At 39.6% G+C, this 17,519-nt stretch overlaps 1 protein-coding gene across 6 annotated transcripts in view; it reads right to left on the reverse strand.

The window, feature by feature from the left end:
- NTRK2 (neurotrophic receptor tyrosine kinase 2) overlaps positions 1 to 17,519 on the reverse strand; it is a 327,804-nt gene that overhangs the window by 43,680 nt on the left and 266,605 nt on the right. The window contains exon 17 of one of the 6 annotated variants that reach the window (XM_077905020.1): positions 3,847 to 4,309. The exons of 4 other annotated variants lie outside the window; for them this stretch is intronic. In XM_077905020.1, coding sequence (XP_077761146.1) covers positions 4,223 to 4,309 — 87 coding nt within the window. In that variant the 3' untranslated portion in view covers positions 3,847 to 4,222. Of the gene's footprint in view, positions 1 to 3,846; positions 4,310 to 16,668; positions 16,790 to 17,519 lie in introns of those variants that run through there. One more of the 6 variants, XM_077905037.1, reaches the window with a different exon arrangement.

Below are 17,519 nucleotides of genomic sequence, written 5' to 3' on the forward strand. Positions count from 1 at the left end.
TTGCATTCCATTGTCATTTTATGTATTTTCATCCACACATATACCCAAGACAAAGAAACCAGCAAGGTCTGCATAAGGCTAATTGATAAAACAAAACAAAACAAAACAAAACAAAACAAAACAAAACAAAAACCTTCCTTGACTAATATGAAGGTAGTCCTCTAAGAGAGAAAAAAGTAGAAGATAATACCACCTAATCTTCTTCTCTATAAGGCCAGGAGATGAATGCATCTAGGAAAAAATGATAATTGATTCATAGACTTGGTCAGAGAGCAAGAAACAAAGAAATTTTTAAAAATACCACTAAGCAAAAACTTTACCTTATGCAGAAGAACATAACTGTGGCTTTGTTATTATTTTTTATTTTTGTCAGATTGGTACATTCTCTAAGAATTGATCTTCAGTCTTCTCTGTGCCGAGGGTATTTTTATTTAATTCAGTGGAACTGAAAATTGAGCTTAGAATTTTAAAGCTCAAAAGACTTTAGAAGTCATCTGACATGAACACTGTCCTCATTTCACAATTGAGATCCACATTCTGAGGCCCAAGGAGGTTTGGGTTTGCCCAGATGACATGGATGGAACTCCATGCAGGGTTTAAGTAACCACAGGTAGTTGACTTCATTAAATCATGGGAGTATTATGTTCATTAGCACATCAACTTTGTTTCTCATTTGAAAGAATTTTGAGGCATATGCTTTTGGGAATGAGGAACCTAGAATGTTGAGCAAGGGGCTGAAATGGACTGCCATGTTCTTGTTCATTCCCACAGGAGTATTTGAGGACACACTGGGTGTTCTAGCACTGAATAAGCAAATAGGGAAGACTGTCATGGCCAATTGTGTCCTTGGGTGAATGTTCTCTCTACTGCAGAGTTGGGGAGTTTTGCTGAGAGTCTGGGGAACAGTGAAGCAGTCATCTAGTGAAAAGTTTAATCAAACATTCTCTGGGTTTCCCTGAACTGCTTACCATTTCCCCCTTTTCTCTCAACTACTGCCACTTCATTATTTACAGTCAGTTGTGCTTCAAAGCCATGAACATTTGGGCATTCTCCTCTCTGTGACATGGAGAAACCATTGAGCATGGTCCTTATGCTATTTAAGTAATTATGTCATAAGTATAATGAGATACCAAGCTTCAGACTTTTTAGAATAGTCCATGCACATATAATCAATGCCTTTGAAAGCCCCAGTGAAGTTGGCAAGTCTGAAAGAAGCAAGGAGATTGTAGAATGAGGGCTCATGGAGGGCATAGGGTGAGTTTCAACCATAGTTGATTCTGGAAGCAGAGTGTTTCATAAATTCCTCTCTGGGCAACACATCTGCTCCTATTCATTTTGTTAGGGCTAAAATAATTTACAGAAATGAGAATATGGTACCTGACTTTAATTGTCAGAATAAAAATCATGGAATCTTTGGTTATAGAGGTTTTTACAAGTTATTTACAGCTGGGACATTCTTAAAACTAAATCTCCCAAACTAAATCAAATAAAAATGTATTGTACCACTATGAATTTATTTCTAGAATTTCAAATTGGTAACACTTATGTATTGTAGATTAAACCACAAAAGCACACTAAAGTTTGGCTGTTACCAAATGTATTAAAATTATATATACAACCTATCTGAGCATGTTGGTTTCCATTAGTTTTTTTAATGGTTATAATGCACTTAGTATTAATAATGATATTAATGGTTATAGTACACATCAACAGATGGCATTTAAATCAGAAATCAGCTATTTATAGAGCCAGTCATGGAGGCCCCTCCACCAAATACTGGAGTCCACAGAACACAGTTTATAAAACACTGACTCCTTTCTATGGTATCATGAAAGATGGAAAACCTATGTTTGGACAATTCCTCCAAAGACAAGAAGCTCATCTCTTGGAAAGGCAGCCCATGTCACATCTCTCATTCTCAGGCAGTTCCTCTTCACACTGTGCCAAATATGCTTCATGAAACTTCTACCCAATGGTCCCAGTTCTAGCCTCTGGAACCACTGCCCTCATCTGCACAGCAGAAGACAGCTAATGTGTTCCCATCTAGGTCTTCCTCCCTCTTGTGTCCCAATGCCCCCAGCTCCCTCAATTATTCCTCCTATGACACAATCCCAGACTTCTTGATCATCTCCCTCTGTGCATTCTCTTGCTTGTTAAAGACACTCTCAAAATACAAATGGCTTCAAATGACCTCAAACTCAATATGTACTAAATTGAATCCTTGGTGTCTCCTCTACCCATTCCAAAACCAGGACAATGGATGATACCACCGTCTGCCCAGTGATGCTGGTCAGAGAGGTATGTCACGTCCCTGATTTCCTCTGCTCTGCACTTTCTATACCCAATCTGCCACTAGGCCCTGTAATTTTGCTTCCCAAATAATTAAAAATCTCTTCACTTGGCTCTGTCTCCACTGCCAGCACCCTTCACTGCCACACTATTGTCTCTTCTTGAACTTCTGCAAGGGCCTCTTAGCCCAATTGCTCACAGCTGCTCTGGCTTTCCAGAGTGGTACCATCCCACATCTTGCATAAAACTCTTAGCAGCATCCCACTGTTTCATGATAATGCAAAATCCTTAGCATGTCTGACATGGTCCTATGTGACTTAGTCCCTTTCCGCTTCTCCAGGTGGATTTTGCATCTCATGCTCTGTGTCGAGCTTACTGGCCCTACTTCACCATTTTCTGCTTCTCCAGCCACGTGGCCTTCCTATCTGTGGGTACCTCTGCCTAGAGTGTATGTTCCTCCTTTTTATTGCCCTTAAACCAAGTTGCAGGGCTCAGCTCCAAGACTCCCTACCTCAGTCTTCCTGGAAGTCTTACACCAGGTCAGATTCCCCCGTTTGTAGGTTCTTACTGACCTCAGGACATCTGTCTCATGACACTAAGCACAGTTCTTATTTATATATATTGAGATGGTCTGACCATTGCCTGGCTCTCCAATTAGATCATTAGCTCTTCTAGGCTAAGAAGTGTCTATCTCTGGTTACTTTTTCCCATCTTGTGGACATAAGTTGGTCAAAAGTATTTGTTGAGTGAATTGATTACACAATTCCTATTTTAATTCTTTGTATTCCAACAAGGGACCTGATCTTCAACCTAAGGAAGGTAGAACAAATGTGGTTAAGAGAAATCTGAAACCCAAAGGAAATGACATAAGTGGAAAGTTTGAGGTTGTTTTCAAAAGAATGTGTGTCTCTAGGCATTGTTAAACAGTGCCCCAGCCCACTCCCCTTGGCAATATGAAGTTTGGATCCACACCGACAGTGGGAACTAAGGAAATGAAGAAGTGAGGATGATAAAGGGACAAAGCTGACATGATTTTCAAAAGAGAGTAAAGAAATAGGATTCCAGAAACAACTGATAACCAAACATGACCTTGCTTTGTCATGACAACTGATAACCAAACATGACCAAACCTTTGTCATGTTTGGGACCTTTGTTCCAGACTGAATTTTAACAGCCAACTATTTAAATGTAGTTTGAAAGCACTTGGTAAAGGAAGCCATGATAACCAGGAGCAAGTACAGGTTCATTCAGATGAAGTCATAACAAAGGATCATCCTGTTCCGGTTGGGATGGGAGATGAAGGATTGCCATGGGCATGAAGTGTATTGATTGCAACAAGACTCTTGGCAAAGTCCCCTGCAATCTTCTTGAAAGGTAGAGACACATGGGCTGGACCTGCAGCTCGTCAAACACCAGTGTGTGCATGCCCAGCTTAACACCGTCCTGCCCAGGGCTGATTCACTGTCATACTATTTATTTCTGACATGTTCTTTTTAAATGTTCATATGTAATTATAATAATGATAGCTGACATGTAAAATGCCCACTGTGAAGGAGGTATTGGTTAAAGCAGTTTAATCCTTATACAAGCAATTTGAGAAGGCATTAGAATGATTGCTATTTCACAGTAGAAGAAATTGAATGTTGTGACCTTAAGTGACTTGCACAAGGTCAGATAGTGGGAGGCGGAACTGGGGTTTGAACCCAGGAGGTCTGGCTCTAGATCTATGTTCTTTATACTATCGTCCAACCCCGACTTCCATGCTTCAGATGCTCTGGAATGTTCTTGGCCTTCAGGACTTTATTGTGCTGATGAATGAGCATTTCTGCACTGTTCTACAATGTTCTAAGGTAGAACTTTACCAATAATGCATCCACCTTTCAGGGATTCATGGATAGAATTCACAGGGTCTTATAAACTTGGATTGCTTCTACTATTCATCAATCTTCCACAAAGAGCTAGCTTTTTCTTCATGGACAACAAACCACAGTAGTATCAGCAGCATATGTGAAATTTTCACCTATAGAAATCAGATACCTTTATATCACATTATTGTCACAGATATCTCAAAACATTATTTATGTTCAACACTCTGAAATTATAAGGATTATTAGACTCACCACCAAATCTCATTATTTTATGTTTTAACAAAAACACATATATTATAATACCACCTTATTGACATATTATAACTTTACTACAGTGTAACCGTGTTCCTTTATAACTCTTTGCATTTTCTGTTATGCACTTAAAGCCTCATTTGGAGAAGGAGTCCCTGGGCTTCATCAGATTGCTGAAGGGCAGAGGCTGGTCCTGTGCTGTCCAAGTCAATTTAGGCTGCAGTGTGCATGGTTTATGCCATGATAGCTGCCCTTTATGACATGTGTTTCATGCCCAGGCAGATAGTTATGACTCGTTATGGATGACAAGAGGTAAGCAAGTGATAGCTCTGGACCAACCACAAAGAAATAAAGCAAGAATATTACATAGAAATGAAAATGTGCTTCCTGTGGTAGCAGCTGATGTTGCCTTTAAGGGCATAGTAGTAGGAACACAGAGTTCAGATCAGCAGGCAATAGGGATCCTTTGACATTCTCAAAGACCTCATAACCACCGCTTCTATCCTGGGAAAGATGACCAACAGTGTATGAAAAACGGCTGTAAAACACTCATGGAAAGTAAGACATGAATTCAGGAGACATGAAGGGAAGGAGAGGGTGGTGGTCAATGTATGTGCCCTGAAGGCAACATCTTGGGACTATTCCACAAAGATCTGAGACAGCACTTACATTTCTAGGAACTCATCCCAGATTCAAGGATGTTTATCTGAGACACATTCCTCCGCACACAGAAGGAATATGCCATAGGATTCAGCTTTGTATACTTTACACTTTCAATAGTAGTTTTATGACAGCATTAAGTAGCAGGCAGATTTCTTTATCATTTAACTAAGATGGGAGGTCAGGTTCAGAAAAGTATAATGAGCTGTTTAAGTCATACACTGCATACATATTGCAAGTTAGAATAGATCCAGGTTTGCTGTTGGTCGGTTTCCATGTTCCTTGGCATATTCTCCAGATTTGGAATCTGGAAAGATTCCAGAATCCCTCCTTGAGAAGTTCAGATTGGCTTTCCTAAAACCCTTTCCTGATCTAAAATGTTATGGTTCAGAAATTTAAAGTATCCCTTTTCCTCCTCCACCCAATAAAGCTTTAGGACTTTTGTCTTACACAGTAAGCCACTATTCTAGATGAACCTGTTATGACCACTATGGACAGAGCTCTGTCCATACCAGGTGACACCTCTACCAGGTGATACTTTTCCAATTGCAGGATGAAGACAAATGAGCCTGAGGGTATCAGGGAGGTTCAAAGTGAGAAGAGCATGGATTTTTCCTTCTAGAACAGGGGTTCAGATGTCAGTTCTGCCACCTGGATAAATTGTGGCATCTCAGGAAAGTGACTTCACCTCTCTGAATATTAGTTTCCTCATCTGTATTGTTAGAGATTGATAGGAAGGTTACATCTCAAATTGAGATGTAAAAGGAGGCCAATAAATGTTAGTCTTCCTTACAAGACCCAAGATCAATCCTCTAAGACATTAACAAGAGTCTTTTATAGTTGCAGTACTTTCCTACAATGAAGCTTAAAGAGTTTTCTGGAATAAATTCACCTCTGCCCTTAAAGACTTTGGAAGAATTCAAGTATCTCTGGTAGCCAAAAGAAAACATACTAATCCTGGACTTAACTCACTCTGCAGTTTCACTGTGGGGCAACTCTTCCTTCTATGCCCTTAAAATTGTGCAACATTCCTCTACACCCTTGCAAAACCCAGGAAGCTTTCTGTGCCATATGCACAGGCAAGGCATGAGCCTCAAGTCCTCCTCAGCCTCCGCTGCCGCTTCCCCGTCATCAGCAACATGTGAATGAACCAAATTATCTCCAGAGCTGAGGGCGTGGGCCACAGAGCCAGGCTCCGCCGTCAAAGGAGCCCAGCGTCATGTTCTCCACCCCCTTAGGAGATGGCTGATGCTGTCGTAAGGCTGTGAGGGAGGAAGCTGGCCTGGAAATGCCATGTAGGGAAGAAACTGTTCCATTTCAGTGTTAGGATTCTAAAATAGCTGCTAATAAAAAGCCTTCATACTGTGACACTTCAATACAGACACCCACAAGGATACCTTAACAAGCTGTTTGACTCCTTACAAGCCTTTTCTTGCTGCAGGGCCCCCACCAGTCACCCACACAGATATACAACCATGCAGTGACAGAGAAGGCCAGCAGGGGTCTGCCTAGACTGCAGGCCAGCCCAGGCGACCTAGCTCCTTGCAGGAGGAAGGCATTGCTGCTCTGATGTCGGCTTGTCCTGGAGCATGTCGCCTGACTTTGAACTTCCTGCTTATTCTGTCTCTCTTTCTTTCCTCATGTTGTCTTTGACAAAACTTACCTCGAGAATGAGCCAAGCTCACCTCCTGGGTTGAGGGGGGGATACTCAAAGAATGTTTCATTTACCAATTCAAAGATGCCATGGTTCAAAGAATCCGGAAAAAGAAGAGTAGGGTATGATCTCATGATAGTGATTACAATTTAGTCTTTACCATTGGAAGTCCTAAAAATCCATCAACTACTATAATACTATCTCCATCAGGAAAATAATGGGTCAGGTTTGAGAAAATTTTTAACGGCACCTATCTTATTTTTGAAGCTTGATAATCAATGTTACCCTTTGAATCTTAGCATAGACGAGACCATGTTTTGTCCTTAGCTACTTTCTATGAATGCTGCTAATTAGGACCAATGCAATTTTTAAACTTGGCTACACATCAGACTTTACCTAAGAAGCTTGTTAAAAATATAAATTCCTAAATTCTCATCCTTCCCATTCCCAGATGCTAAATTACTATATCTAAGGTGATGTTCAATAATCAAAATTTTGATGAAAGCACTCTGAACTATTGAGATATGCAGGTAAGCTCAGAAACTTATATAGTGGGGAGCTTTTTAGTACCAGGTAAGATAACACTGCTATGCCTCTGTTAGAATAGAAGGAATTTGTCATACAGGCAGACATCATAAGTAACTTGGGTTTAAAAATTCTCTTAGTGGAGCTCAAATTAGGATGTGTTTTGATCTGGTAAGTAGAATTTCTCAATTTATATACCTGTAATAAATTCTTATGACCAACAGAATAACCAGCATGAGAAGCTGCCACAGCTCTGCAAAGGGATAAATCTTGTTGTTTTCTGACTTCATATACATCCAATATTAAGTTAGGTGGTTGTAACCATTTCTGAGAGTTTTATGGTTTTTCATATCTGGACAAATAGACCAAGAAGAAATGGGAAATAACTACTAGAGGTTAGAATTCTGTTTTACAGAGACTTGAGAAAAGAAGTCAAGTCATACTTGAAATCAGGAGATCTTTCCATCCCGAAGACCCACCACGGTGGACAGCATCTTTACTTTCAAACGCTTCCAAGAAGAATATCATACCATCTTTCTCAGAACCCCTTTTTAGGCAGTTATAATCAGTAACAACCTAGTAAGTGCCTCATACAGTGTGAGATGTTATGGAGGTCAATATTAGAAGTTACACATTCTGCCCAAGAATCATGTGTAATCAGGTCACCGAGTCAGTTATAATTTCAGTCACATATAATAGTCTTTAAGTTCCAACAACACCCTCACCAACTATTCTTTTTTTAAGACCCAGGTCAAATCCTGTTTCTTCCAGATAACTTGCCAGATTTCATCCCACATCCTAATAAAAATCAAATTATCTCTACTCATAACATGTAGCACACTACATAGTATCACAGTGACTTATTTATGTGTTTTTCCCCAGGAGACATGTGATCTTCTTCAGAGGACAGAAGGGGTCTCACTCAGTATCTACAAATTGAGGAGGCATGGCTAAGAACAATACATGCACTACCATCTTGGGCTAATTCAGTCATTTATTCATCCAAGGTGTTCTGTCCCTGAGCATAGGACAAAGACTGTGGGAAAATGTAAAAGGTGTGGAGCATTATTAAAATTCAGCCCATATATATATATATAATTTTTTTTTTTTTTTACCAAAGCCTTCTTGAATCAATTCACAATTTGAGCCTGGGGAATCTCTCAGAAGTAACAGGGAAGCTAAGATAATTTCCTCTTACTCAATACTCACTGGAGATGGAGAAAAATCTACTCTCCTACTTATAATCTTGTGTAGGCAGGAAAACTTTAATTGTAGAAGAAGTATTATGTAAATGTAAGTTATTTAATTAAAAAGGAAAACAAAGCCCTTCACAGGAAGTAGCTGTTCTAAAGAGGTGGGAGAACTTGTTTTCTTTGCTGCAGCTTATAAGTGGTTCACTAATAGATTTTTGGAATGACATATTCATCATCAAGAGAGACAGCAACTGTCTTCTGCTTCTATTCAAGGTGCAGTAACAGAGAAGAGATTTACCTTCTCATGCGAAACAACTACAAAATGGCTTAAATTCATATGAAATTATTATTTTTAAGACACTAGATAACAACAAGAGGCAATGATCCCTGAGAAATGAGGAACAAACGTGATGAGTCCTATGATTGTTAAGCTTAATTCATTGAAAGGTACAGAGGTGGGAAAGAGCAGATGGAGCCCAGCAAGCCTCCTAAGTTGAGGAGTTAGGAGCTGGGAGTCTGGGGAGATCAAGGTAGCCAGGGTGGAAAAGCCAGAATTCCAGAAATGGGAGAGCTGCACACAGAGGGAATTCTGAAGATCTGCAGAGGGAGCCCCTTGAGTATTCAGCTGAGTGCTGATGCATGCATGCACATGTGGACACAGGGGCTGGGAAAGAACTACCACAGAAGATGTGGAAACAGTGCCCGGTGCTCACATGGGATCAGAGATAGTGTTGGTTCCCATGAAGCAGGATGAAAACCTCATGATTCATGGGTACTCAGGTAGACTACCTGGTAGATCTTGCCTCAGTTGTAAGGAATTAATGGCTCCAAAGTAAGCACTGGTCTCATCCTGCCTAATCTTAATAGCATCACACAAAGGGATCAAACTGTTTCAAGGCAATATAAACACATGCCAGAACAGAGCTCAAAAATGTTTGTATGAATGCAAAAATATCCATCATCAAACAAGATAAAATTCACAATGTCTGGCATCCAATCTAAAATTACCGGGCATACAGAGGAGCAGAAAAATATGACTCATAATTCAGAGAGAAATCAACCAAAGGAAATTGATCCAGGACTGGCACACATGTTAGCACTACAAACAAATATTTTGAAACATTATTATAAATGTATTCCATATGTTTAAAATGTTAACTAGAGGCATGGAGGATATAAGAAAAGCTATAATGAACTTCTAGAAATGAAAACTATAATGTATAAGATGAAAATATACACTGGTTGGGAATAATGGAAAAGTAGACATTGAAGAAGAAAAGATGATGAAACTTGAAGATACAGTAATAGAAAATATCCAAAATGAAACACCCAAAGAAAAAGAGAATCCAAAAACATGAAAGATTTCAGGGAGCCATGAGATAGTTTTAAATGGCTTAATGTAAGTGAAATTGGAATACCTTGGTGGTGAGTGGAGGAAAGAGAAGAAATATTTGAACAAGAATTGGTCAAAAAATTTCTAAATTAATGGAAACTATAAGCCCACAAATCCAAGTTATCCAATGCATCCAAGCTCAAGAAATATGTACCAAGGCACATTATGTAATTAGATTTCTTAAGACCAGTAATAAAAACATTATTTTTAAAGCAGCCAGAAAAAAAGAAGCATTGCATACAGAGGACTAAAGATCTCCCACAAAGAAATTCCAGTAATTTTATTTTTTAGCAATGGTTATATGCCACTTCAATTCAGTTTTCCCAACAAACTTTATTTATTTATTTATTTATTTATTTATTTATTTATTTATTCCCAACAAACTTTAAAGGCAGGAACTCACTTCCAATAAAAAGACAGAGGCCATGAGGGTAACTAAGGTCAGTATGACATAATTTTCTTTATTCTCTCCAAAGCCATTCACTTTTGTTTCCTTTCTTTCCACAGTAGAATCACAGTTTTGTTTAAGTCTTTTACTGAAAGGTCACAAATCTCTTGGTTCCTTCTTCCTTGTGGTAGAATCTCAGTTTTGTCTAGGTGTTTAGTAACAAGCCATTGATCTCTGTAAATTTGCCCCCCTCTTAGTCTTGACCCACCTGTGACCTGGGAAGTGAATGGAGGAGTCTGCAGAGGGGATGTTCTGGGAAAGATTTACTTTCTGATGAGAAGAGTGTATGCAAGGAGAAACTGCTCCCTGAAGCTGCTCTGCCTCTGTTCTTCTCTAAGTGAAGTTTGGATGTGTTTGGAGTTGCTGCAGCCATCTTGCAGCCGTGAGGAAAAGACCAAGAAACTATCAAGTGCCAGTCCATAGCTCTGACACCGGGCAGCCTGGGAGCCAACCAGAAACTGCCCACCTGTGATGTGAACTCTTTGTCATTAAGCGAAAATGACTCTTTATTTGTTTCAGCCACTGCTAGTAGCATATTGATACCTTTGGTTAAATTCATTCTTCATTGATAGAAGCATAAGATTAGAAAAGAGAAATCAGATTTGAACCTTCACCTTTAGGACCTCAGTCTGATGTTCTTTCCTCCATACCCCCGCTAACATTTTGTTGCCAGCTTCCTCTTTTAAGGGGCTCTGATCTCAGTGATGAAAAAAAAACATGGAATGTCATGAGTGTGACAAAGCTAAAGCCTGACTGTTTCAAAAACAGGGCAGAAGGGGGAGGAAGTACCTGCTAAAGATGCCTCTCAGCACCTGGAGGAATCAGAGTCCCTCTGGCCCATCTGAGCCGATGAGCTATGGCCTACCTTCGTTCCCAGACACCTAACAGCTCACTTAATTTCTGCAGTTGCACTTTTATGGACAAAATGAACAGGCTAGTGATCTCAGGAATAAGGGACTCAGGAGCCTGAAAAAACATGGGAGATTTATTCCATGTCCTGCTAACAGTCTTGACTAGTCCTGGGAAATGAATAGGTCCAGGGGACCTGGATGAAGAATTAGCAGGCCAGCTCTTCCCTGCTGGCTTCGGCCACTTTCCATACCCCTTCTTGAAAGGTCACATGGCACAGTGACAGATGAAAGGCTCTGAGGAGTTCTGCAGCAAGGAAAACGATCGCTAGGCTTGGTGATCATCGATCTCTTTCACTGGCAAACACCCCCCAACAGCTCAGGGAACCCAGTTTGAGAGACGCTGTTCTGCTATACAGGAGTGGGGATTTGGGGGTCCGTTGGGCAGATCTACTTTCATAAGGTGACAGAATGCAATCTGACATGTTTCTCTCTGGCATAAAAACTCTTAGTGGCTCCCTGCTGCCAAAAGGACCAGGTCCAAAGTCTTTGGCATGGTAAACAGGTCCCTGAGAAATCTGATAATAGCTTCAGCAGCCTACTTTGTTAGCCTGCCTGCAAAGGTTGCAGGCAGAGGGGCCCCCATTCCCTGGCCACACACCATGATGTTTACACTACCATCTCTTTTCATAGCTTCCTCCTATGCCAACAATGTCTCCCTCCCCACCTGGCCAGGGCCCTCTTGCCAATAGAACAATTTGGGGTTCATATCTTATATACCAGCTCAAATGTCACATCTCTGCGAACCCTACTCTGATTTCCCAAAGTAGGCTGGTGGCTTCCTCTTTGTGTACATGTCTCTAATACAGCATTTATCACGTTATTACATGGGCAGGAACTCCAAGTCACAGCCCACATGTCTTTTTTATCTGGATGCCTTTAGTATCTCGTAAAGCATCTAGCGCATAGTAGCTGTTTCATACATCTGTGTCCAAAAAATGAATGGATGCATGCAAGGACACTCACCCACCCTTTTGCTACGCCAAAGCATATGTGAAAGGCTCTTAGGAAGGCTTGAATACAAATTAAGCCAATTTAGAATCTTGAAATAATTTATGCAAATCCAGTTTAATATAGAATTCGTCTGAACTCAATGTTCTGATTTCTCCCCAGCAGACAGGTTCCTCTGAACTGTGCTCTCTCTGACTGTGGTATGAAACATAAATGGAAGATGATTTCACAAAATAAATAAGCTCTTAAGTTTCTGGGGCCACTTTAATCAAAAGAAGTCTAATAGAAAGGTCTATTAACTGTTCATGTGGAAGTTGAGCAATTGTGTAGTATATATTAAGAGGGAAAATAAGGAAATGATGTATGCAAAGAAGAATTAATGACACAGAGGACATTCCTCTTTTAGGAAGGGACTTTGCTGCCTCTTAAAATGAACAATGTGCCTGGTTCAAAGGTTCTAGGCAGAGTATACCAGAGGAAGTTTTTTTGTTTTTTTTGTTTTTTGTTTTTTGTTTTTCACTATAGTATAAGAGCAAATAAATTTTAGCTCTGGGATTGTTACTAAAAAAAAAAAAAAATAGTCGGAAGTAAGGACATCCCTATATCCCTACCTTTACTTCCTGAAGCCAGTACTTCTAGCCTCAGGGCCAGGCCCATCTGCAAATCCGAGTATCTTCTTTATTCTTCTACAGGGCTGAAAAGTCACACTCATAAAGGGTTTTCTTGATACGTATCCTGTTCAGCGATCATGCATTGATGGCCCAATATGTGCCATGCCCAGGGACACATGCCCATTTGTCTCTACAGATACAAAGATGTGTTAAGACTTGTCTTCTCCCTGCTCCCAAAGTAGTGAGAAGACACATATATGAACAAATTTCCCTGGTGCAATGTGCTCTATGCTATAATGCTTATTTATTTGTTTATAAGTGAGAATGCATTTATTAGTCAGATATATTTTTTGAAATTCGCATATAGTTGACACACAATGTTTTAGGTGTACAACATAGCATAATGTATGAACTTTGTCTAAACACTATGTTGTACTGCTTATTTATATGATGCATGGAGGTATCATGGATTTGTATTTATTCTGCTTGGAGGAAGTCTGGGAGGAGATGGAATAGGAACTGCCTCTTAAGAATTAGCACCCTCTATGTTCTTCATAGAGGGAATGACATTGGTATTTTACACAACAATTCACCAAGAACATTTATGGAATGAGTCAAGATTGTTCTATCAATCTATCAATCAATCTATTTGTCAATTGATTTATCTAGAAGTGCTCATATTATGTAAAAATATTCCTTAAAAATAAACACATTATTTTCAATACCAAGGTTTGAAAGTAAACTCTTGATTATGTCTCACGTGTTTGTCTGGTTCTGGAGTTACATGTCTTCCCCTCATTTCTGAGGTTCAGGACTTCATCTTCCAGTTGATATTAAAATTCAAATCAGTTCTTCTTGCTACTTGTTACATCAGCTGATTTCAGTAAAATCCATCTTCTTTTCTCTCTGCAGTTAATAAACTGGTATTGAGCAACTGAAGACGATTTCTTAGTCACTGTCACTGGTGTCACTTAAATACTTCAGGATTTTGATCATGGCCCTGCTTAGCTGATATATAGTCATTTGCTTTTTGAAGGTCCACCATAAATCAATTTGCCTATTCTGCTTCCTTCTTTTTCCTCCTTAAGTGGAAGATGAATTAAAGGATAGGATTTCTTACCACTTCAATGTAAAGCTAAAGCCGAAAGGGGAACAAGATTTAAAAGCTTGAATTTCAGATCTTTAGGCTCTCTACTCACCAACAGATCACATTCATTTTAAGCACATGTTGGACCCAAACAGTGAAAACCACCAAAGTGCACATTAGAAAAGTTGCAATAGATCCACTTTGGCCCAGTAATGACCAAGTAGAGTGAGATCCTAGGTCTCTGACAGGCAGAAATCTGGTTCAGATGTTTCCTAAGTGCTAGGTTTTACCAGTGGAAGGAAGCAATAAAAACCAAATAAAAGATTGGTACTGCAGAGCTGCTAATTAAAACAATTCAGAGGACATAAATGCTAGAGTAATTTTGAACCCACCATATCAGGCTGGTTTCAATGCAAATGTACTGCTCCGATTTCTCCCTTCATTGGGAGGATATAATTAGTTCAGCTGTAACAGGGTAGAAGCCTTAAGGCAGCCATTTTCTGGTGCTGCCAGCTCCCCCATGACGGAGGAACAGCTGCCACATGCCCCTCCTGCCACGGATTGCACAGAGCTGCACAAGGCTGCTCATAAGGCACCATGAGCAGAAGGCTCAGGTTGCCAATGGGTTTGGCTCTTGCTTAGATAAGGGACATGTTACTCCTCAACCTAGTTGACTCCAGGACCAATCATCATCCTTTTAGATAAGGGAGCTTTGGCTAATACAAAAATCCTCCCCTATTGCTGTGACAGAACAGATTTTTAACATTGGTGATGACAGCCCACACCAGCTACAGTAAGCAGCTCCTCACCCTGGGGTTTGATGCAGGTTGGGGGAGGACAGGAGGAGAATAATGAAGAAAAACATCCTTAAGATGCTTGCACATAAGAAACTGAAGCTTTAAAGAAGTCACATTCCCCAGCTATGGTGACAGAAAGAAAAGATGCCACAATGGGAAGGGGCCTGAGGTAGAGCTTAGAGATGACCCAGCAGGTGGATAACTAGTGGGAAAGCAAGAATGTTTTGGGAAACAGCCACTGAAAGATGGTGCTAGAGTTCAGGTGCAGAATTGGCAATAGCTTCTGTTTGTGCATTGAACAAACCCAACAAAATGGAGCCCACTGATTTGCTTTGGATATTTTTAATAAGTGAAAATATTCTACAAATGATTTCTAGGATAATAAATAGTTTCATGGAACCAAGAAGTGAACTATTATTTGTTTTCCGAGGCTACTATCAAATTGTCAGTTCTTACATCCATCATCTGCTTTCCTGCCCACTCCTGCCCATCCTCACCTATGATAGAGTCCAAAGTAAGGCTGCTTCTTTTTCCTCATCCTTAGTGGGAACAACAAATAGCCAAATGAACATATAGATCTCCCAGCCATGACTGCTGGGAGTATTCATGGTGAGACAGGGGTGGGGGATGGGGATACATAAATGTGGCATCTGAAGCACATTTGCTAATGATTAAAATAGTTCCAAGAACATTTGACAAAGAAACTGGAAATTATTATTTCCTCTGATCAATTAAGAAAAAAAAAATACTTTGGGAAAATGTCACCTAAGTGGCAGATTTTCTTTTTAGTAAATGGTAACAAAATAAAGTAGATAAAAGATAGTACTTTTATAATGTGTATAAATTATCCAGACTAACTTCTTATGTTCATAATAATGGTCACTATTTTGCTAGTATTGTCCTTTTGAGACTTTTTTAAAGGTATGAGATATAATTCATACATATAATATAAAGGTATAATATTTACCATTCAGTGATTATTATATATTATCATTATATATTATATATTCAATGATAGTATATTGGTAAATATATTAAATAACCACCACCACCACCATACACTTTAAAACATTTTCATCACCCTAAAAAGAAACTCCATATCCAGTAGCAGTCATTCCTCATTCTCCATCCTCCAAGCCATTGGCAACCACGGATCTACTCACTGCCTCTATGGATTTGCCTATTCTGGACATTTCATATGAATGGAGTTATATCTTTTAAGTCTGGCTTCCTTCATTTACCATAATGGTGGCATTAAGGTTCAATCCTGTTGGATCATGATTCAGTACTTCATTTCTTTTTACTGGTGAATAATATCCTGTTGTATGGGTCACCACATCTCATTTATTCATTCACCAGTTGATGGACACTTAAGGTGTTCCCCAGTTTTTTAGCTATTATGAATAATGCTGCTATGAACATTAATGTACAAATTTGTCTGTGAAAACATGATCAGTTCTCTTAGGTATATACCTAGGAGTGGAATCACAGAATTAGATGATGAGTCTGTGTTGAACATTTTGGGAAACTGCCAAACCATTTGCAAAGCAGCTGCAGCATTTTGCATCCCCACCAGCAGTGTATCTAGGCTCCGATTGCTCCACATTCCCGTTAACACTTACTATTGTCTGTCTTTATCACAGAATCCCAGTGAGTGTGAAGTGATACTCATTGGGGCTTTGATTTACATTTCCCCAATGACTAATGATGTTGAGTATTTTTTCATGTGCTTATAGGCCATTTGTGTATCTCCTTTGGAGTGCCTCTACTTAAAATTGTTTTTTTACTTAAGTGATCTTTCCACTACTGATCACTTCTATCTTTTTTCCTCAGATTCATTTTTTTCTAGAGATTATAGGAGAGGACACTGGACTCTACCTGGCTAGGCTGTGGCTTTGGGAATGAAGCATGATTTTGTCCATTTGGATAATGACAAAGTTGAAAACATTTTTTGAGTACTTATTTTGTGCCAAGCACTATAAGATCTTTATTAACTTACTGCTAAAGAGAAAGCTGTTGCTTGGGCCACATGATTCTTCCTTCGATGCTCGTCAGGAACAGCAGAGTTTTTCTTTAGGGAAACACTCAAGCGGTTCTTCATCTCTTGAGACAGGGAAACGTCCTCACCCCCACCTCCCACCAAAAGAAAAGAGCTAACAGTAGAGATGCATCTATTAGTAGGGAAAATTTCCCGCCGTGTTTTAGATATTTAGAAGAGACTAGTCATCTCTAGACTCAACAGGTACTTCAAAGCTCCATTTTGAACACTTGTAGTTAAGACCATTCTCCTGTTTTCTACAGAGACACCCAAGAAAATCCTTTTCAGTTTGGTATCCACTCTCTTTTGCCCCACAGACTGTGGACAATGCTTATCAAGGTGACAAAGGAAGAAACCCCACAAAACAATCTACAGAAGAATATGCAGCAAAGCACTGGATTTATTTTCATAGACTACTTGTAGTGATGTTGGCTTAACTAAAATGCAGAGGCATGAGAACTGGGTAAGGCTGCAGAGAGGGGTGTAGGAAACAAACAGACTAAGATCCTCAAAAATAAATCATAAAGGGAGGGATGAAGGTGAGGAAAGGCATTGTCTCTACCAGTCTTATCTTATGAAAGCTAGGGGAGTTATATGGTTTTCCATCTTAGGCTATGTACACACAAGACGTTTATTCCTTTTCTCTCTTAGTTTCTTCCTCTGCCCTTGAAAATCAAGCAAAACCACAGTAAAACCAAACTGAGGATTTGAAATGTCCTATTACCTCAAATCTTCACTTTCAATGTCATGACTTCAGGGTTTCCAGAAATGCCCTTTTCTTCTCCTCCCCAAGTTCCAAATCTATCTTGCTAAAGGGACCAGTTCCAGGTACAGGGGATCTGAAT

Source organism: Canis aureus, chromosome 1, assembly GCF_053574225.1.
Source record: "Canis aureus isolate CA01 chromosome 1, VMU_Caureus_v.1.0, whole genome shotgun sequence".
NCBI lineage: Eukaryota > Metazoa > Chordata > Mammalia > Carnivora > Canidae > Canis > Canis aureus.